Source organism: Anopheles coluzzii, chromosome 3, assembly GCF_943734685.1.
Source record: "Anopheles coluzzii chromosome 3, AcolN3, whole genome shotgun sequence".
Classification (NCBI taxonomy): domain Eukaryota; kingdom Metazoa; phylum Arthropoda; class Insecta; order Diptera; family Culicidae; genus Anopheles; species Anopheles coluzzii.
Genome location: NC_064671.1, coordinates 46,219,799 through 46,243,176, shown reverse-complemented (window position 1 = coordinate 46,243,176; position 23,378 = coordinate 46,219,799). Strand labels below are relative to the sequence as shown.

At 45.4% G+C, this 23,378-nt stretch overlaps 1 protein-coding gene across 1 annotated transcript; it reads left to right on the top strand.

The window, feature by feature from the left end:
- Positions 1–4,255: 4,255 nt before the first annotated feature.
- On the top strand, positions 4,256–20,647 carry LOC120957336 (uncharacterized). Its single transcript, XM_040379485.2, has 2 exons — positions 4,256–5,345; positions 17,912–20,647. Exons 1-2 carry the CDS (start codon positions 5,264–5,266, stop codon positions 19,126–19,128), a joined length of 1,299 nt encoding a protein of 432 aa, XP_040235419.2. The 5' UTR covers positions 4,256–5,263; the 3' UTR covers positions 19,129–20,647.
- The last annotated feature ends 2,731 nt before the right edge of the window (positions 20,648–23,378 follow it).

Below are 23,378 nucleotides of genomic sequence, written 5' to 3'. Positions count from 1 at the left end.
TTTAACGCCTAGGCTGAGAGGCATGCGGACACGCTGCTTCCGATCGTCAAAATCGAACAGCAATGGAAACAATTTTCACGGAAGCAATAAGCGCATGTTTATGAAGCGGCTCGCCCTACCGCTGACAGCAGTCAACACTCATCAAATGAATGCCGCAGATAGCGAGAAAGATAAATACTGTCGGAAAAGTCGTAGGGAAATATTAGGAAGAGAAAAGAGTGCTGGAAACCTCTCTTCCCAATGGCAGGTTGGAAGCGATCGAACGCTTTTACGATGCACCGCGGCGCAACGCCCAGCTTCGCTCGATGGGATGGGAACATCTTGAGCCAGACGTGGAGCAGAAAAACGATGGCGGTGATGACTACGACGACAAAGCCGGATCACTTCGACCCCGAAATGGCCGGTTAATGCACGCATGAACACGTGTTTTTCATAAGGATATTAAGCCATAAAAAGCCGATTCCGACGAGCGCTGTTTTAGTCTTTGAGCGAGCGTTTCTATGTATTCTTCCCTTCTTATGCTTTTTGCGCTCACTATCCTTGTGCATCTCAATCACATTGCGGGAAGTCAAGCAATGAGCAAAAATTGAAACCTTCTTTTTTTATACACAGACTTAGCAATGCCACGCAATGTGGCGGCAACGGGATCTGGAGTTTTGGTACGTGCGCCTCAGTAGTTTGTATTTGTTTGCCGCTGGTGTAGTTGTGACCCCTAAAGTGGAGTTTGCTTTGCTTTCGATTTCGGGGTCTAGTTGCACCATTTTTTTAGAGCTGACTCTTCCTTCTTAGAAAAGAGTTGAAAGAACAAAGAATACACATATGGTCGGGACTGCTGTGCCAAGCAAACATTCGACTTCTGGTCTTTGTACGCGCTTTCACATGCAGTAGCACCACAGCCAAAGGATTGCATCGAAGCGTTCAAACAAAATGTTGCACAAGTATTTGAATGAACGTTTTGGTAGCATTTTGTAGGTAAATAAAAGTTTCCCTTATACCGTGAGTTGTAGACAACCTGTGATACAACCTGTTAGCCTCGTATAGGTGTGCAATTTAATTTGCATGTGTAATTTGCATGCACATGATCTAAAAACATTAACGGCATTAATCATTTGTCACTGGTAAGCTTTGGATTTGCCAACGATCATTGATCGTGTGACTCATGGTCGTCATCACACGGGAACCACTGCAGCGAGTTGGTACTTTCCCTTTGAAGAGCTGCAATCTCAGCTAGATTTGTTGCGCAGTGTCCAGTTGGCGATAAGCTTAATGTGTCACCGTAATGTGTAAAATGCAAAAAAATGGGATGATTAAAAACAATCATTTGGATTTTTATTATTGTAAAGACATGTTTGCATTCGCATTATAAATCATAAATATAATGTATCTTCTTCTTTGTCTCAATAACGTGCGCGCTGACTAATACTAGGCTACAGAGTGTGTACCGAGGAACGGTTCAGAACGGTATCGACTCTTTTTTGGACTTGAAGAAGCTAGCGCGTATACCATTAAATGAAGGGATCGCCACAAAATGTAATTGAAATATCTGTGATATATGGCAAGGAGATCAAAAACTATTGATTTCAAAAACTCCTTCATTCATTTCAATATGTTTGTAAATATAAGTAAGAACGATACAAACGAAAAGCAAATATGAAAGGAGCAATATATTGTACGCTGTGAGCCCCCTTTTGTTGTGCAAATCATATGGCGGATGTCTTGAAGCGAAAATGCAACAAAGTGTGTATAATTTTATTTCCTTTCCCGTGCCCATACGTTACATCCTTCCCAGTGTCCTCACGTGTGGGCCAGCTGTTCACACTCTCGATCTCTTTCTGTCTGTCTGTCATTAGGGTTCCGCTACTTCATCCAAACCCTGCTCGGATGGTCTGCTAAGCGCCCCCGTAGCCTTTGCCTTTGCCGGGACATGTGTGTGAGGAAATTGGCTAGAGGAAATGACCGCTGGAAAGCGGCAACAGTAAAAAGCTGACGCATTTGCATCCGTTTCCTCCGATGATTTGTTCGGCAAAAGCGCAATATGCAGCGACGGGTGGACCGGTCAGAACGGTTGTGAATATTAGCACCCAATGTCTGTCTGTAATTTTACTTCCGAAACGTGGCAATACTGCAGATGAATCTGTTTAGCCTACCCTGCTTCCTTGAACGTTTGGTCAACACATGTGGCCATGCGTGGTGAGAGTTTATGAGTTTCCTTAGCTGTGTGCCGTTAGTAAATGGGTTGTATGTAAACTGACGGCAGAAGTTCCATACGTAGGACATGGATAGAGGGAGCATGTTGAGAATTTGATGCTTGTAAATAAAAGCATGCAGACCGGTTTTTGTGTTCGATTTCAATACACCTAAGCAGAGAAACATACGTAGAACATTACGCACATGCATTGTAAAGTTATTGCAGAAGTCCTTCGGTACACATTGGTGGCAATTTTGTCAATATGTTACGCGTCATCTCATAGTGCCAACAATTGTCGCAAATGTGTCGATTGCTGTCACAGTTTTGTTTAGTCATGATAAGTGGGAGATATTTATGGTTTCAGTTATTTTCTACTTAAACATATCTCACCTTCATATTCTCGTTAAATGGTTTCCAATCGCAAAATATATTATTGCTATTTTATTTCCAAAATTACGGATGTAAACTTTTAAAATTTTCCAAAGCTTTTCTAATCCTAAAGCGTAACATCGCTATCAACGTGTACAAACAATGATGATCATGTTTCGGCACACTCGCCAGGAAAGATATTTGTTTACCGTCCATCGAGATAGCGTGAGTCGTAAATAAATAGATAGGGGGTCAAATTTTGTGCCAATGTTGGACAGTTGTCTCCGGAAGGTGTTAACAAATCCGCCAGCCGGAGAACGGAAAAGTACCAGTTTTGGAATATCCACTCAGTTTGGAAATGTTTATCTGTTTGTTTAGTTGGAACATTCACATTGCTGAGCGGGCTAGACTATATTTGGACTACATTTTGGTGGGCACACGCGGCAAATGCAGCTTGTATCGTGTAACAATCCCGATAACAAGGGTGACGTTAGGATAGCAAAAATAATGACAGCAATAATACAAACTGTTTGTTGGTCAACAGCACGTTGCTATAAATAGTTCATATTCCAGCCTTATTTTTATCGTTATGATATTTTTAGATCGCAGGTGTTAATTGTACAAACGAACAATGCAAATCATTGAGAAGGTTCGCTTATTGTAACATATGCGTGTGAATGGAAATGTTCGAGATGTCGTGGTTTTCAATTAATGTGCTCAATGCGGGAAATATTCCATTCAAGCATTCGCAAAATTAGGTTGCACATGGTGGCGTATGCTAAAATACTGTCGTCTGCAAGATGCGCATGGTGATCCGAATTCCGTCTGTGCATGCACTAAGGCGAGGTAGCTGGGAAGGAAGCGAACAGCATAAAAATTATGTTCTCTCACACCCCTTGCGCTGCTACATGCGGCTGGCGCTCTGCACCTGAGTGGATGCACCGGCCCTCCGAGACAAGGGGAGAGTTTGACGAACCGGCATAGGAGCAGTAACAAACAAAGTAACAAGTGCAGACGAGCGTAGAGTGCGAAAGAGCGAGCTAAGGAGGTACGCATGCACCCGGCAAGTACAGCTGAACTCTCCAATGTGAGAGAGAAGTTTACGGCTCTGTGGAGAGAATCGAATGCTCTTGTGAGCAACGTTGGCATGGAATTTCTCTCTTACAGGGTTAGTAGGTGTTCGAAATATCTGTGTTGTATTTTTAGTTTTTTGTTTCTTATTTGTTAATGGTTTATATAACAGAATTGTTATTGTATTTAGTAATGGAATAATAATAAAACATTAGACTGATGATTAATATTTAATAAAATAGTTAATTAATGGGGAACATTAAAATACATTGACTGTAGTAATATATACTAAAAATGGATTACACTTTATCAAAATTTTGTATATTTGTCGTAATATCGTGCTATTTTGCAATATCAAAAAAGTGTTTTAATAATAAATAAATAAATTTATCATAGGTTTAATATGATAAAAAAAAACTTCCAAATGTTTTTTTAACAATTGTTTTTAATAATTGAACAAACACCTATTTTTTTTAATTAAATGAGATATCTGCATTTACCTACATAGAGGCATACGGTACCGTAATTTGAACTATCCTGGCGAACCCTGCATCTAGAAATAACCCGCAGCATCTCAACGCCGCTTCGTGGCCGTTCACAATGTTGTTGATGTTGCAGTTCAATTTATGCTTTCGTGTCGGCCGGTAGCAAACGCAGGAGCGTTCGTGGTCGTACAAGATCGAAAAACAGAGCGTACGTGCAGTAATGTTTGTTAGGATTGTTTCGTTTGTGCTACAATAGTGAACCATTCTGATCGTGTGTTGGCCGTGAAGTATACAGGCAATAGCTCAACTCTCAAACCAACATATTATAAAAATTGTTCCGCTGACACACGCTGGAAGGAGTGTGCTTAAAAGTTTGGCCTTTTATCTGTGTTTAAAAAGGTGATCGTTATTGGATCGAGAGAAAAAACGAAGGAGTTGTAGGAGTGATTGATTTACATGCAGAGTGTGTGCCAAATAGTCATTTGAACGAAAGTTAAGAATAGTTAACGGATTAATAACCGGACTAACCGGGTGAAAGGATATCCACGGATAACAAAAAGAAGAAGTAAAAAACAACCTTAGATGCCTTTTTATGGGCAAAAGCAAAAGCTAACCAATTGAACGTGTGAATCATCATCATTGTCGACAGAATGTTGATGGGTTTGTTATTTGACGTTCGTGAGTGAGAGTGTATTTGTAAGCAAAATACGTTATACTGGGTGCGTTTGATACGTCCGGAAGAAATTGGGAGTAAAGAATCAGTTCCACAGGGTTTGAAACCTGTTCTCTGTGTGTGAATGCGTGATGCAAGAAAAATAAACCGCAAACCTTCGAAAGTAGAGGGAGAAGAGATAAAAATAAAGCAGGTGATAAGCAAACAACGACAGATAGCTGGTAAAGGAAAAATCTATCGACGTCAACGCAACCAACATCGACGCTATCGCCCTGCCCAAGTGCTGTGACATAAGGTAATTGCACAGGGAAAAACGCACCGCAAAAAGTGTTTGGAAGATAGTGACGAAAACTGCAAAAAAAAAAAACCAGCAGCAAGAAAAGTGCATCGGTGCAACATTGTAGTGCGTGAACATAATCGGAGTAATAACAAAAACGAACAGTCCCACGCCCGCTGACATCCTGCTTTACAGTTCAAATGTGGTCCGAGGCAATGAGCACATTGGCCAAAATGTATCCAAAGCTTAGTGCAGTTGAGCTGTCAGCGATCCTCATGAAAGGTAGGTTGAACGATTACTAGGTTTTTGAACAACTCTATGACTTTTTATACATAAAACAAAACATTAAATCATGTGGCCGAGTGAAAAATTTAAAAACAAAGAACACAGCTTCAACTAGTTTTTTGTGAGGGTCGGTGAGAAAGGGTGCGTTTATTTATCTTTGGTTGAATTGAGCGGAAGCAATTAAACGCCTGTTCACGACAGCTGCCACAAGTTTCGCTCATCTCATCCGTCGTTTTCCGCGGCATCGATATCGCGACTGCGACTCATCAGCGAGGGTGTTTGGATGAGGGACATAAGTGAGCGATGGACACTCCATTCACACACCCCGCCCCGAATGGCTGGTAATTGCCACCCCGAAGGCGGCAACGATGGTGGTGACGCCGTTCAGCTACTGTCCGGAGAGAACTGAACTGTACGGTGTAATTATGTCATTTATTAGTGGCGCCTTTTGCGCTCGGATTTTAATTGGAGAACCGCATTCGCTCGCGACTCCAGTGAAATTATACGGCGAAGGAGCACGAGGAAAAGGGAGGAGCCCGAGAAAGGGTACATTGGAATGCACAGGAAAGCGCGTCTGGCCGCGTGTGTACGCCACCTCGCACACTCGCTCATAAATCACTCAATCCGCGCAAATCGCTTGCAGCTGGACGGCCGATTGCTTCGTCCGACAATTGACGAAGGCGACGAAAGGAAGCCACCGGTCCGTGGGTGCTTATGGGTGCAAGATGAAAACCGGTACGTGCCTCTGTGATGGAGCAGAAATCTGTTCATCAAGATGACATGCGAGCGTGTGACATTTGATGATCATGCGCCAGCACGATCGTGGACGTGGTGGTTGCATTTAATTAGATCCAGCGAACTACACGCGCTTAGGTACGGGTGGGCATCTTCGAAACTGAAGGTGTTAGCCGCAATCTTCTTCAAACCAAAACCAACCCGAATCAAACCGGATGCGCACATCAAAGAGTAATTAGTTTTGCAATGACGTCGGGAGTGTCTTTTATCAGAAGGAACTGTATGGTAATTTTGGTTGAAGCCTAGGAAAGCTGAATAGATCTCATGTAATTAGGTATGTTCGTATCGTCCACTCTTTGAGAAAGAAGTTGTACCAATTCTCGAGATTGTATATATGCATGTATATATATATATATATACAGACCGGATGTGTGCGATTGCACTGCGAGCGCAATTAATTTGATTTCGTTTGTAGCTTCCAAGAACGGATCCCATCAAGCGCACACACATGCTAAATGTTGGGATTGATATTTTGCACATTTTGCTTAAATCTGAGTGAATCCGAAAGAAGAATCCCGCCCGCCATACCGGTGATGGGTGCTGTGGATCCGCCTCGTTCTAAAAGAAGAGAATCGACGATCTTGGCAACTTCGGTAATGGGTTAGGGATATATTCTTGGAAGGTGCAGCAGCCTTCGCCATACGACTAGAAACGCCATTCTTATGAATGGGTGGCACACATCAGACATGGTGGACGTGTATCATCCGGTGGATGTTTGAGGGTATAATTATAGACTCATAGGTGGGGAGGGAGGTGTCCCGAAATGCTGTGCTGTGCTGGGGTCGAAAAATGGGGACTACTCTCCAGGGCGAAGGTTTTCGCTGCAGACCCGATGCCTTCGCCGCTGATCTTATGATCTAGACCGCGATCACAGATGTGAGATGTGCGAAGAGTGCGAAAAATGAATCTGCTAATAAGAAGGACTCTGTTTGTGTGTTTGTGACTTTTGATACACAAAACGTTGCAGTTAGGAGCTATAAATGAAATTATGGGTTACGTTTTTTCGTTGTGTTTTTTGTGCTTCCTTGGAACCGGAAAGATGGGAATGGCGCATCGGAGATGAATGATATGGCCCGGTGGGACGGTCATTTTTTGTTGTTGCTGCAAAGGTTATGTTACAGAAAGCATCCCAGCTAGAAACCGTACTTTCTCACGCCCCAAAGCTATCAAGTTAAACGGATTTTTAAGGCTCCAATGATTCGTAAATATAAGAAAGCGACTTCACTGAGCTGTGCATAAAGAAAAGTCAATTCAATAGATTGTTTCCACAAAATCTATCGCCTCTATTGACATGCAGTTACTAAAAAGGCTAAAAATAATCTCAAGGTGTTCGGTTTCCATGGAATTATGGTCTGGAATGGTAAATCGCACAATGACCGGCCTGTGTGTGCAGCAGATCCCATCATAGGCCGGGTGTTTCATACCACCGTGCCGTCGATGTAATCATCCCAGACGTAAAAACCCTCCCCTTGTCATACTACCCGTTCATCCCGTTAGTGGCGTTCTAGGCACACGTGCTTCATCCGCTCGATTCGTCCAGATGTTCAAACAACGACGCTTCGCTTATCATTTGTTTGCACATTTCCCTGAGCACTGAGCTGAGTTCACTGGTGCTCTCCCCCCAGAGCGACCCTTGGGCGCGGTCGGACGTTCTGGACAACGATTCGCACACGATAATCCGTCCAGTTGCGTGGAAGGCGTACGACAGGCAGAGTATCGTCCGTTACCACCGTCACCATCTGGACGTGAGATGGATGAGTCGTGCCAATTCTGCAGACAATGCGAACATATTGTCCGCTACACCGTCGTATTCGAAGCAATCTTTTCTGTAAGCAAACCGAAGCGGTTAAAATATGGATCTGATGCTACTAAATATGATGAGTGACGTCACGTTAGATATTGTAGTGGTTTGAAGAGTCGTTGGGGGATTAAAAAAGTCATCGACGTTAGAATTTAAGGCTGATACATAATTCCACACTCACAAGCTGGTTTGTTTTATGTTTTTATAGTTGATGTTTACAGCTATTTAGGTATACAAACTTTCGAGCATGCATGACTAAATTTAAAATGTTATGTGTGCCATAATGCGGCCCAATACGTTTAATTCTCAGAGGACAGAATACAGATCAGCGTCAAAGTTGACCTATACCGCAGTTCGATGTTAGATGATCAATCACAAATCACAAAAGTTGGTCCAAAAGAGTGTGATATGATTTAAGTTGGTATGTTTGGTTCTTAGGGAACTACTACCTGAAAACCCTATCCAGCCCGAGTCCTTGTCTTGCGAAAAAACCAACCTAAACCATTCGGATGGGTACAATCAATCGTCATCTACAATTTGTCATTATGTCATCAGTAGACTATCCCATTCTAACAAACAGCAATCTGGTCACGAGGGATTTATTTTCCCGTGCTTACTATGAAGATGTCGCCACTAGCCGGGAGAACTTGTCACTGGTTGCTTTGTTTACAAACTTCTCATCGCCGTTCCTGGTGCCGTTGAGCAGTAAGCAACTCGGGATGGAATTAAATCACATGCTTGATAGCATGGTCCGTGTACTGAAGGTACTGAAGAGCGGACCATCGTGATGGATCGCCTTCAGGAACGCCATCTGTCACGGTGGGACAAGTTCACGAAACTTCGTAGGTGTAAGTGCGGATTCTCTAGTCGGCTGGTCTAGTTTTGACAACGTCGGAATGTCCACGCGGGTTGTTTGAATTTTCCGGTGAAAATATTTCTCCCTTCTCGGGGCTTTCCATTTCCTCCCGTTCTTCATTTAGACGGTGGTGTCTTAGATGGCGCTGGGAGTGGAGAGATTTTATTACCACGTTTGTTCGAGCAAGCGGCATGTTTTTGAACGTCGGAGTCACTTGAGTGGGTGTGAATGGCCCCTAGAAAGGGGACAATCTATCTTTCGTGGAAATGTTTTGATAGTCCTACCAGTATGAATGGTATTCCTCCAACACGAGCGCATTCACCTACCTTACTGCTCTACCGACCGTCGTAAGATGGATGATAAATATGTTCATCTAGTTCATCTTGTCTTTTGCTACGGAAGCAATGAACAGCGTAAGATGTGTTTGTGTTTTTTTTTCTTCCATTTTTACCATTCGATTCGTGCACATGTGCATTTTATGGTTAGACTGTCGCCAGGCGCCGACATCGCTGGCGGGCAGGAACAGTCTCTCCGTCGGGGGGACAGATGCGTGAAGCGTTATTAACAAAACCGCGTAAACCGTGGCGCGATGCGCAGGTGGTATATTTCTACATACGCGGAGATAATTTATGGTACGCCGTAGGGGTGATGCACGACACAGACGTTCCGGTTGTCTGTTACCAGCGCGGTGGGGTTAATTAGCCTGCCCTGCATGAAAGGGATTGGGTTGGATTACTGCCGATTTGCTCTAGCGCATGGTGGAATCGAAGTAGCAAAACTGTCGCCCGTAAGGAGAAGCCGTTCCTTGGGCAAACGGTGCACTGATTACCTTCGAGGCTAATAAAAACTTTATGGCTCCATTAGGGATCATGGTTCGGTTTTTGTGCAATTCTGGCTCAAAAGGGGGTTGCACGAAAACGGAGCACGTTTTTACGATCAACCTTAAATCTCTTCCGATGCGAGATGATTATTTTATTTCTCAGTAAATGTTACAATTCCCTCAACTCTGTGTATATGGCACATTAGCGAAATGTAATGTGGCAAATACTTTGTTCCACATCATTTGTCGGTATTTAATTAAACAGAACGGGTGTTATTGTGGCCATGTGCGCTGTTAGTGTCAAGAGCGCTGATGGTGCTAGGAGTAAAAATCGAATAACGATTCCATACGATAAATATGATTTTTTTGTGGGAAAGGCGAATTCCACCAAGAATATATATTTGAATTACACAATCATTGAGTTTTGTCAAGGGCTAGTCACAGAAGCTAAAGCTCAAAGAACGAAGCTATCCTTAGCGGTGAAACTGGATGCGCTCTTTCGTTTATACCTAGCCCTCCAATGTATCACGTCCTTTTTAAAGCACACTGTTTTTCTTCGTTGGCTCCGCGTCCAATCCAACGGTATACGGAATTGCATCCTTTTACGGTGCCTGTTTTGAGGCGCCAACCATCTTCTCCCCGGCGCGAACTAAAACGAGAAGATGAAAACTAGCGATAGCAGTTTTCGGCAGAATCTTGAACGAATGCGTATAAAGGATGCTTGTTTATATTCCGGGTCCGGGTTTCGACCGTCCCCAGGGGAGATCATCGCAGGACGACGATGATGCGTCGCTTAAACGAAAAAAAAAGAATCCACAGAATGCAAAAGGTGACCGAAAAGTAAGCAAAAAAAAATATCAGCAGTGTAGTCACTTGGCCATTTTCGGGGCCACGATTCATTCGCGGTTAGTGTTTCTGGTTTTACTGTACCGTTTTCGTGCCCTCCGGTTGCGGTATTGTGTGTTTGTGCACATATGTGTGTGAGAGAGAGGTTTGGGTGAGTCTTGCTCTTCGGCAAACTACTCCCGGAATGTAATCAATCGCACACATAGATCTCCATTCGACGAATGTGGCTTGGTTTTCGTAAATTAAATTAACCCTGCAATAAGGTAGATAAGGCAAGGGATAGGAATGTTTCGCGGATGCTTACCAATATAAGACAACAGCCAGGGCATCCCGCCGGCTCGGCTATCTCGGCTGTAAAGAAGAGTGTCTAAAAAATGAACACACAAAGCTGCTTAAAGCCATGCCTTTATGGTGCCACATCCTTTGCGGTGTCCTGGGTGTGAGGTCCGTATCGCTATCTTCCGAGAAATAACGGGTCAACACGAGCAGCGTATCGAAATTGTAATCACGGTTCTGGAAATAGGATTTAGGGAGGATATCTTCGGCATTGGTAACGTTTCCTCATCGTTCGTCGTTTCGCTCCGTGCACAAACGCTACTTCTGCTGATGCGCAATGCCCAGCGCAATGCGAATCCGCAGCACAGATGGCGCCAGCCCATCGAGACGCAACGTTTCCAATCGAGATCCCGGTTCGCGTACCATCCGCGCTGGGGCGTGCGGAATGGAACGACCAGTCAGTGCAGCACAGTTCAATGTAACGAGAATGGTGGTGATGTACCGAAACCCCTCTTCGACCGCCCCGAACTCATTTTCCCTTACAAATCGTTTGCGTACACGTTTGCTGCTGGCGCTCTCTTGCCGACCGGCCGGCCGGCCCTCTGCCTGTTGCCTGTCAGCGGGCAATCTTTTTCCGGCTTGCACTTGCAACGCGACGTCTACTGCAGCAACATATGGCGTCCCGTGCACGTACCGGGTGGATCGATTGGAAACGGGAAACGGGGCGTTAAGTTACAATTTATTTTCCCAGTCGCCACATTCCTTGTTCGCTTCCCGGACTCTTCCAGCCGTGCCAGCCGTGCTCACCCCCAGACGGGTCCCGTTCGATACTGTACTGCGTTTCCGCACTTTACATCTTTCTCTGCATCTTCGCATCAAATGCGTTTGCTTGCACTCCAGCGCACAGCGAACGGCACGCAGGAAGCCGATTAAGTAAATATAAATACGCAAACAAATTGCCAGTTTATTTAGCCTACTGGTGCTGGTTCAGGCCGCATGATGATGCATTGGATGATGACCGGCAGCATAATGCTGCCGCACACAAATGCACAACGATGCGGTGCGTGTTAATGATACAGCGAGAGAGAGAGAGAGAGAGAGAGAGAGAGAGAGAGAGAGAGAGAGAGAGAGAGAGAGAGAGAGAGAGAGAGAGAGAGAGAGAGAGAGAGAGAGAGAGAGAGAGTGTTTTAGCGCCAACAGCCTCGAGAGCACAAGATTAGCCAAATTCAGTAGCCATGCCAACCATGGTTGGTAACCGATCGATGTAGAAGTATCGCTGTATGTTTACATTACTGCCACTGGCATTGTAGAGTGCACGGGGGACATGGGTTAGCTGACGGGTTTTGTTTGACATAATGGCGGTGGCTTCCCTGACCGTGCTCGAACGTCTTTAGCAATCTCATTCAATAGAAAAAAGCTCCACAGCATCGCACCATGAAGCAATAAACAATACAACGCACTGATGTTAAACCCTGGCGCCACAGAATACTTTAAAAGCGGATGGGAGAAAAAAGGGAAAACATTCTAGTAAGCAATATGCAAAGATGCCAATAACCCTGGTTCGTGTTTTATTGACAGCTTAATGCGAATGCGAATGGGTCGGGTTGTGTTGTGGCCAGCAGATTTGAACCATTAGGGATGCATCGAGTGCAGGGAAGATGTTTAGAATCGATTGAGTAATGAGAAACGCGACGGTAGCGCCATTATAACACTGACTTACAAAACGCATGAAAGGCCCCCGACACACACATGGCATTCTAGGAGCGCAATTTGCAATGTAAAACAACAAACGATGCAAGGGTATTGTGGCTGGTGTGATCGTTTGGCGGCAGGTTACCCTACTCCATTTGTTTAATCCTTCCGTCTCCCGACACACAAACGCCACACACATGCACCGGCACGGTCACAACAACTGAGCCGTACCGATTCAGGCACTCCAATTTCCAATTCCGTTATTGCACATTGCACACCGGTGCACACCGGGGAAAAAAACGATACGATTTGCACCAAAAAGCGGTGACAGCGGTGGCCGGGATGCAAAGGAAGGTGTGCGGAATAAATTACTGTCAATTTATTAACATGATGCAATTTTCACCCGTAATTGCTGGAGACTTGAGGCGGAGGCCGGGAACGAGGTCGCGAAGACGTGACCTACTGCGTTTGGATGCAGATCGATCGGGGCCGTGGTTGAATGGGAAGGATGAGCCCGGCGTAACGTGTGCGTTATGTTGCACGTTACGCGATAGTGTTGATCGATGTTGTGGCGCTTCCGGGGGTACTGGCCCCCGAAGGAAGGGGGTATTGTCGTCCTCCGGCGACTGCACCTATTGCATAACGTGACACGTGCCCGATCTCGACCAGGGCCCTCCTGGTGTGCAAAACAGTAGTAAAAACATGCAATTGAATATTTATTTGCTGGAACGCAATGACCAAGCTCGCTGTATTGGGAGCGGATTTACGAATGTTGTAAGTCACGCATCAGTGTTTAAATTAGTGAAATCAGTTGGGTTCGCTTGGAAAGCTATGTCACAGTTATGCCATATTGCGCGACGTTTCTTTAAGTTTCTCGCTTAGAATAAGCCAGCTTGCCTTCTTTATGTAGAAGTAGAATAGGCCCACCCAAACCACAACTATTCAGCAAACTGCTATTCATCTTTACCCTTTTGTGGAGATTTTTTCCCCATCTGTCTACTCTTCACTGAATGAACACTGTGTCATACCTAACACTGTATCATACCTAACGACGCGAACTGAGTGGAAGCTAATTAGGAACCGGAAGGACCCAATGAAATAAGCTTGCAAAGCCCAGACACCTTTTTTTTTCGACGTTCCGCGGTCGATATTTGTCTAGCTGGTTTATTCTCCTTCCAGCACGAACACGCACACGCAAAAGCACGATTTACCGAATTCCTCTTCGGATGATGCGGACCAGTTTGTCGTTTACTAATTAATAGATAGTGAATGGTGGAAATTCTGAAAACGAGAATGACTTTTGCTGGATAGTGCTTTTTTTCCTCCCTTTCAATCTCCATCACATCCCGCGGGATCTATCGCACCCGTAATGGGTTGAATGAATGGTGGATGTTGCCAGGGGAAGCGTCACATAAAAATCGCATAAAAACGCGACACAAATTGCTTTTCCCGTTCAATCAACTTTCGCGAAGCGCTTCCCGCGTGACATCGTCTGGTACGTTAATTTTATATTAAAATATACATGCTTCTTTTATGGCGCAGATACCCACACAACGCCAGGGACTACGGGGCGATAGAGAGACTGGGACAATTCGGTTTGCGAAACGAAAGCAAGAAAAAGTGAAAATATTTTCTGCTCAGTTTTCGCAACCGAGTGCTGATTTGTGATTTGGTGTGGCAAAAATTTTGAGTTCCATTTCGTTCCCTCACTCCCTCCTTCGATCCTGGTCGGTTCCCTCTTTGCCGGGTGAATCTTTGCGTGGTGTCTGTTGTTTTCAGCACACAATAAGAAGAACGGAACGGCAGAACGTCGAGCGAACGAGGTTCAACCCCAACCGACGCGAAAGTGTTGATCATTATCTCGACGACAACGGCGACGTTTGGACGAGGACTGAAGCTGCATGCAAAATAAGTGCAGTCGCAGTCGGTTTCTCTGCACTGATTTTGGTGCGATGCGATGGGGACGGGGTCGGTTGGATGTACTGCGACCGTGCGGGAAAGCCATTGTAGCACGACGACACCAACATTCGGCGATTATTTATGAACTCCGAAATCCGACCCGATACACCGAGGCACCGTGGCCGGACGAGAGACCGACAGAGGTGAGGAAATGGAAGTGGACAGGATTCTGGATGATGGTTATTGGGGGGTGCAGCTGGGTGTACTGCGGAATGTTTGGCTAAAGTGGGCGACTAGCAGCATTACAGCCAAGTTTTCAAGTTCAGACGCGCTCCAGACGCTCCCGAAACATCGCCAAAGTTTCCCATTTTTGCTGATGCCTGTTTTGTGATAGTGTTTCACGTTCTTCCTTCTAGTTTCGTTTGCGGCACGTTTGCGCTGCGCTGGTGGTTCCTGCGTGCGTCTCCGGTCCTTTTAAGGATGGGCATAACGTGTGCTGCATCCTGCACCACCTATCACGGCCGTCCTGGCAACGCCAGCGCAGCGCCAGATGGTTCGATTGTCTTTTGGGGAGGCAACTTAAGGGTAGGAGTAATCCAGCACGCTTTAGTTGCGGCTGTGGGTTGTTGGCTGCCGGCTTTTTGGAGGAAGAGAACGCGAAAAAAGCGAGACAATCCTGGCACAATCTGGCGCCGGTCGCTTAGCGCGATATAGAACAATAACTTTTGCCGCAAAATGATGCTCCGTGGGAGGAAAAGGCGATGCGGCTGGAGCGTTGGAGAGCTTTTTTTTCAATGCACTAGAAACTGGTATCCCTCAGCGAGGACGTTGGCTTCCAAGAAGATAGGTAGGCGAAAAGGCAACGATCGGGTTTGGGAATGTGCTGGAGAGTCGTTGCACATTAGGTTCAATGTATATTTTGAAAAATTTCCAACACTGATGTGGTTGACAGCGTCCATCCAGGCATCGCTAGCAATGGGCTACCGTTGGCCGTATGTTGTATTAGTGTAAAAATGCTCACAACGGTAAATTGATAGTAAAAAAAAAGAAAATGACTTTCTTTTATGAACCAGAATGCCATAATCAATGTAAAAACCTACTAAAAGTAATTGAAATATAGCTGGTGGCTTGCGTAGTTTGCGCAAACGATTGCTAGCAATCGCTCACATATCAGACAGTTTCCTATTTCTACCTCGGGTCACTGCGTAGAAATAGCCAGGTGAACCCACTCGGGGTGTTTATATAATAATTAACATTTACAAGTTAATTTACAACACTCACTACCGCCAAGACCCATTGCTGCACATGGCGCACAAGTGTCAAAGGGTAGTCGGCAAGCAAATGCAATTTATTCGCGCACCTCGCAAAAGGGATTTACTCCCTTAAGTGTGTCCACCACCGTGATGATGTGTCTTCCCCCGCCGCGCATTGTGGGTTATTGTGTGCGAGGAGGCTCGCTTGTGTATTCGCAGCTGTATGTCAGCCAGCTGTTAATAGCGATGGCCACACACAACAACTCCGTAAACACACACAAACTCGCACACCGATGCAACATGACAGCGGCACTGTTTGTTCCTTAAGCTTGCAGTAATTTATATGCACTCGTGTAAACGTCGTCCACCCAAACGCGCAGATTGCAATTTGGACCGTGATACGTTTGCCGCGTTCCAATGCGCCCAGACAGTGGGCATGGGGTGCATCGGTGGGGTACGGGGTGGGAGGGAGTGCTTGCCGTGTCTGCCGTTTGCAACGCGTACCTCGCTCAGGGTCTTATTAATAACTTCATCGTCGTGCAGTTGTGCTCTGGGGTGTTGGCGCTGACCAGGCCGGCAGCGTGACTATCAGATGTGCGGTTGCTGATGAAAATTAATTACTTACACATAATTCAATCGAAGCGCCCCCTTTGACACCCCTACAGGAAGGAAGTGGCCTTTGCGGGAAGTCGGCAGCGTTGTGGGCAAACCGTTGGGCGTTGGGTCGGGCGAATAGAATGAATGAACACACACAAACACACACAGCTGGTGATATCTTGATGGGTTCTGAAGATTACGAACGAGAGTTCCTTTCGGCCATCGACGCACGGTTGGCAGTGGTCTGGGTCTGCGTTTGTTCAACGAATTTGTCATCAAACCTTCGGAGAAGCAACCAAAAACACGCTGAACCAACCATATGGAGCGTTGTGGTATGTGTGTGTGTGTGTATGTGTGCGTTATGATTGGTTTCGCTTATCTCCGGCCAACGATCTTCACGAGACTGCATTCCATTCGATCGTTTGCGGATGGCCCCGCGGTGCCTCGACGCAGCCATCGCTGTTGTGTTGTGATTGTTGTTGACGGTGGTTTCATTTGCATAAATTTGCGTGACGCCACCCTCTCCGCTCCCAGCTCCGCTCTCACTTCCTAGCGCCCGTGCCAAGGTGATGCAGACGAGGACGATTGTGTGTGCGCGCTGTGCGTGTGTCGCCACCGCGAACGATATCTTCGAGCGTTCAAGCTGTGTCTTTTATGGCGCTTTGGTGCGAATGACAATTTCTAGCTCCATTGACAGCTGTGCCGCTTAAAACAATATTCCTTCTGGGGAGTCGGAGCGCTTGGATAGGGGTCGGGCGGGGCGGTGTCTGGTGGCCGGCTATAAAGAAAACATAAACAAACATAAATTATACTTAGAAGCTGCTAGCGTTGCCCCCCTTCCGCGGGGGAAGCAAACCTGCACACACAGCTTGACCACAGACGACGACGCGCTGTCGCCGTCGACTTAAAAGACTAATTAGAGATGGAAGCGCCAATGATGGTGCGATGCCGCATTGCTTGCGCATCGGTGCTTAACACACTCGGCAGGGCAGGCGCATTAGATCCGCCTCGGATTCGGGGACCCGATCGCGCTGCCGGAGATGCTTTAATCTTGCATTTTTGTTTTAGACGTTGCTTCCACTACCGTGCTTAATCATTTAAATTGGCTACGGACTTTTTTGAAGTTATAAACTGTTCCTATATTTGTGTGCGAAAATAAAATCAGTGTCATCAGTGCAATTAATTTTAGCACGATTTCGGTTTGGCTAAAAGTGTGCTGAACGGCAAATGAGCAGAAATGGTAGAAACAAAGGTAGATCATTCCATATTTTACCCACCATTAGCTCCTGGACATAATCTATAAATCCTGAGTGTGTGTTGAATGGGAAAACTTTAAATCTTCCTTTTTACCTCTATCGATAAGAAGAGCATGAAAACATTTTGAATCTTGTGTCTTTTTACATGGGAAAGTGTTTATCTGATTGTTAAGGTAACTTGAATCGGTAAATGGCGTTCTTTCGGTCTAGCCACGGACGCTATTTTTATCGCACTTAAGCTCACCTGTGCTGGATATAAACACTGTTTGGAAGTTTGTTTGGATTACCACGTGTTGATGTTCACGCGAGCCAACCTATCAAACGCACCTGTGCAAGATTTTACTGGATTGAGCGCAATGTTGAATATTTCTTGCATACCATTTCCAACTGTCATGAAGCATTATGAATGTATTGGTTAAAACATAGCATCTAAATAATCCTTTCTCTTTGCTTCTTCTCATTTCCCCCCCAGGAGCTGCCATGTCTGCATCATTGGAGAGAGACTCTGGATTCAACTCGGGCAGTTCGGAACACGAGGACGACCTGAAGTCGCTCGATCAGAGCTCACGCGATGGTTTAATTAGCCCCGAAAACAGCTCCGAAGATTCGGTACCGGAATCAAAACTGTCAAGCACCGGCGTTGTCGTAACGGCACAGGCCTCCTCATTGGTAAAGAACAAGCGCAAAAGCACGGAACCGTTGCGCGTAGTGGCTGAGACCGAGCTATTAGCACCACTCAAAAAACGGATCCGTTTCGATGACGAACGGAAGCACGTGGAAGAGCTGCAACAAGAGCAGCATCATCGCTCTCATCATCATCAGCATCCGCAGGATCGAGATGAGCTGGATACAAGCTCACCCGCTCCTTCATGCCGCACCGCAAGCAGCCCATTTCGTCCGTGGGCTCCCTCCGCGATGACATTGGAGGGAGGGCCAATTTCACATCCCGTGCCGTTTGCATCTCCGTTTCCCAATCCGGCCGATCTGCTCGTACGTCATCCGGCGGTCACGACACTACACCGTGCAGTCAGTATCAAGCCGCTCGAGCAGCTGCAACCACTGGCCCTGGTGGCTAAGAAGAGCTCAGCCTCCTCCTCTTCATCAACCTCCTCCTCGAACGTCGCCAAGAATCAATCCTCCCGACCGAGCCCACGGTCTGCCTCTCGTTCGCCGCAGCGCACGCCCGACTGGAAGGAGCTGCAGGAGCAACATGCACACCTTCACCATAGTCACGCATCCTCGGGACCGCTGTTCGTGCAGCCCCGTGCTCCACCGTCCCTCGACGGCACGAACGATTCGATCACGGATCACGAGTCAACGGTTGCTTCCGGCGGACACGGTGGCAAATCCTCGTCCGGCTCGGGTGGAGCCATTTCGCAAACGCGCAACTACAAAAACATGACGCGCGAAAGGCGAATCGAAGCGAATGCGCGAGAGCGAACCCGCGTGCACACGATTTCCGCCGCGTACGAGAAGCTGCGGCGAGCCATCCCAGCCTACTCCAATGCCCAGAAGCTGTCAAAGCTGTCGATCCTGCGCATCGCCTGCTCCTACATACTGACGCTGAGCCGGATGGCCGGGGAGGATTACAGCGAGGACGGCTCCGAACCGTCGATCGCTGAGTGTGTGGAGATGGTGACAAAAACAATTCAAACAGAGGGTAAGATAAGGAAGAAAAAGGACGAATGAGTGAGGTCGCTGTTGGATCGATGGCGAGGTGTGATTTATCTAGTGCAAAGCATTAGATTAGTCGTCGTCCGTTGTTGCTGACTGAAGGATGGCACCTAATATGCAGCAGCGGCATCGGTGTGCGTTAGGATTACTTGTGCGCATTTGCGGTGCAATCGGCGCTCCCCTCGATGTGGGTCAAACTCTCAGGTTGGATAAAGATCGTCAATTTCGCTTTAGCATAGATGGCGCTTTTAAGATTTTACGTTCTCCTTCTCAGTGTATTGAACTTAAATGTTAGCTCCCGCCATATTTATTAAACAATTTTTCCCCTTTGAAACCATTGAGAATCATTTTTCTTTTTTTTTAAAAATTCATCAACTTGTGTATCGAGGTGTGCGGAAAACTAAATAACGAAGTACAAATGTAGTCTTGGAAACTCAAATACGCTGTTTCGTAAGAAAAGGTGCCACAGTTTTACTTAAACATTACTAATGACAATAAACAAACGCAGGGAAAGGGAAGAAGGTTAGCGCAGGCAACAGTACAAGCGAACGGTGGTACATGTCTTAAAAAAAGAAAAATTAACAAAAAAGCTATCGAAACCAAACCACGCACATCCTGCAGCATTCGGATGGCGGCCAAACGTACAAGTGCCATAAAATGTAGCAACGCGAAAGTGAGAAAAAGGTTGTTATAATGTTAGGGCACACCAGTGTTCCTTGGAGGGAGCAGTTGTAGAGAAGCTGCAAAGCATAGAAAGGAAGGTAAAGGCTTACAAACACCAGCCGCCCCCCCGGAACCGCGTTCCTAGGAGTGCTGACCCCATCGTTGACGCGGGGTTTAAGTCGGCAGACTGAACGTACAAGCACAGTGCAGTGTCATATTTTATGTTAGCTTAGCGCCGTGACCGAAAATAAAGTAGTCCAGAAACGCCCCGTTTAGCGTCTCAGTCATTATTATCAGCGTTAGCGGTTGAAGGTGCAGCACCTCGGTCTCGTTGCTCCATTTAAGAAGGGGCCGGGGGAGAAAGTTTTGGTTGCGAAAAGTCTCATCCAAAACATTGGTGGTTTTGTGTTTGTCATTTGGCATTTCCCTACTCATAAGCACAGTCATATTAAGTCGTACGTGGGTCTTCTACTGTGAAAGATGATCTGCTGTGAGTCAGTCATGGGTGGTGTTGTGTGAGCCAAGGGCTCGGCCAGCAGGTTTGCGCTTAGTTGGAGGAGAGCAACAAAAATAAAACAAGAAAAAAGGAAAGCAAGGCAAGACTACCTGATTTGTACATGTACATAGGAATATATTTGCGTACGTTTTAGAAACACACAAGCATCGGTTCAAACGGTATCAACAAGGTTACTAAGCGACACTCGTTAGATAAGAATACGTATAAGCATATTGTTTTGTAATACTTACAAGTAAGTAGTACCTTAGACAGTTAAGGTTAAACTATATACAAATATTGTGATCGGAGGTGAGGTGAAATCGAAATGATGATCTAAGAAGCAACTACAAGTTTGTGAAACACTGATAAAGAAAATGAAGGAAAGTGTCAAAAAAATGAATAAAATATTTTTGTACGAAAAAAAAGACCAGATTTTGTGTTTGCTGTTGACGAGGGTGGCGAGCAGTGTAATGATGACAGAGAATGGATCAAAGTCTGAGAACTATCAATCAGGACAAAGTGTCTACTCATCTCACGTACCGTTTGTAAGTTGTTCAAAATTGATAATTGCAGATGCTCAAGAAGATTCCCAATTGTGAAGTCTTATCATTCAATTCCAAGAAACGGGTCAACGAAGCTGACAGTCGAGAGATGTGAGGTGTGACAAATGCGTTATTGATGGTATGACTGTTGCTCGCCGAACGTATTGCTAGATCTGGCATATTCGTGATTTGTTTTTGTTATTCGGCCCCATCAGAAATTGCAGACATTTCACCGTCGTGAAAGCATGGCTTGAGTGGTTCAGGGTGTGCCGATCAATATTTAAAACTTTTACGCGCATAGGTGCATTATCGGGGAAGGCTCGACGAGCCAAACGAAAGACATCGGTAAACATTGCAAACAACAAATGTTCACATTCGCAGCGCCGTGCGGCATGGGGAGCGGGAGTGCGATAAGCCGGGCTGGCGTTCCGTCGTTGTCTATGCCGTCCCGTATCAGTGGGCACCCTTATCAAGTGTGATTTGGAGTGGCTTTGAAAACACCTGTTACGTTTTTCGCTCATTGGGTCGATTTCGTCCAATGGCTTGTGGCATTACATTTGTGTTTTTTTTTGTGAAATGGTGCAACATGGGTGCATTTTTCAAGTAAAACAAAGAAGATATGGTAATATTTTGTCCATTTGGCATTGGATGTTTTTGGGCATGCTAAACACACCACTAATTTTAACACGCTGTCCTGCTGGACAGGTGGAAGCCGAGTGAAATGGAGTGTCGTTCCCACTCCGTCAATTCATCTGGAACCGACACGATGAGCCTTTGATCATCATTGCCTTATCACATCGTCTAGTTTGTGGGAACGGGGACCGTAGCGGGGTTGGCGGCGCGTTGTAAGAAAAGCAAAACATCGACAAGCATCGCGAACCAGTTGCTTGAGGGAATGAACGGATATCGCGCACAGGTGTGATAAGTTGCAGCTCGCCAAGTGTCGATTTTGGACAGCTTGAAGAGAAGAAACACTAAACCCTAAGGGGTTCGATAAGCAAAGCGAATGAGCCCCTGGGCAAGCATGTGCTGGGAGTGAAACACTTGTGTGTTATCTCATGTTCGGGTCGTTGTTTCGTGCATTCGGACTGCTTCGCACTGTGCTCGGTGAGTGCGTATGTACGTGAATGTAGCGTACAGATGCACTGGGCTGAGTGCAAGTGCACCAAACAGGTGCATAAGAACCTGCTGGAATATGTTTAAAGAAAAAAAAAATTTTTAAAGTACACTAAAATCCTCGTGGATTTCATATATTCGCAGTAAACATAATAAATAATATTCCTATACTCTGTACGAAAAACGCTTACGGTCTTCTACCATTATAGCAAAAAAAGGGCAACTGAGGGCAAGGATGGATAATTGATATTGCATTGTTGCACTTGTAAAACTACTAAACCATCCTGAAACAGTTCACCTGTCATGCCTGAGCGTCTGTCCGTCTGTGATCTGATTGTTAACAGCTTAATGCAATGGAGGTGTCCGATTTACAGCACGCCACAAACCGTCAAACCAACGCCCCGAAACCATCTGACCCGGTGAAACAGCAATCAAAAATATCTTACGCTAATTGACGAGTGCATCGTTTTGGCATCTCTGCGGCTGCAGCAAACAAATCGCAAATCCTTGCACTTCCGTTGAGTGACAGGCGTTCGGTGTAGTGTTTGCCTTGAGCGAGCAGCAAATGTCTAAACTATGCCGCTAGTCAAAGGGCACAAAAATGAAACTGAATAGTCTGGTGTACATATGCGCCTGCACTTAACGTAGGGTTGTGTGTTGCATAGTGTAGGGACGAATATATTTTGCACGGTAGCACGACATCATACAGATGATGCTATTTTTCACCACATGCAATTATGTTATGAACTGTGGTGTGAAAAAAAGGAAGATTTTTGGCAGATGGGAGTAGCTGAGTCACCTGTTTACAACGAGCTGCTTAGGCCTCAGGGGCTTTTGTTGACGGGGACGGTATGATTGGGGTTTCCGTTCTCTTGTCATGTAAGTTTGCCAAAAAAACGAGCAGCTTTCCACACAATGTAGCAGTGGACAACGAAAAGAAATGTTAAAGTTTTTCATTCATGCTTAATAGTTTAATAATGAAATAATCAAATATTTCTAAAACGATTATAACTTCTGGGATAAGTTTTCAATAAAAAGTATTAAAGTAAAACTATTTTATATTGTAAGCAGGGAAGAAAATATTGAGTACGACGTTTGTTTTGTTACCAAGTAACATTTAAAGAATTATAAACATATAAGGCAGAGAAACAAAATTAATCTTATGGAGTTATTTAAAACTTATTTCTCACCATTCATTACGTATGTATGTTACTTATGTACGGTGTCTCTTATGTACTGTGTCCATTATTTACTATTGTAAAATCTTATGACACTTAGTTATCGTCAATGTGAAGGGAAAATTCGAAGCTTTGGAATCGTTCAATCAGTTTATGTTATATTAATGTACATAGCATACATGTTGCTTCCATGCCAACCATCACTCTAACGACACCATTCCCATAAGTGACTAAAGTTTGTGAACTACCTTCTGGAAAATCCCAAGACAA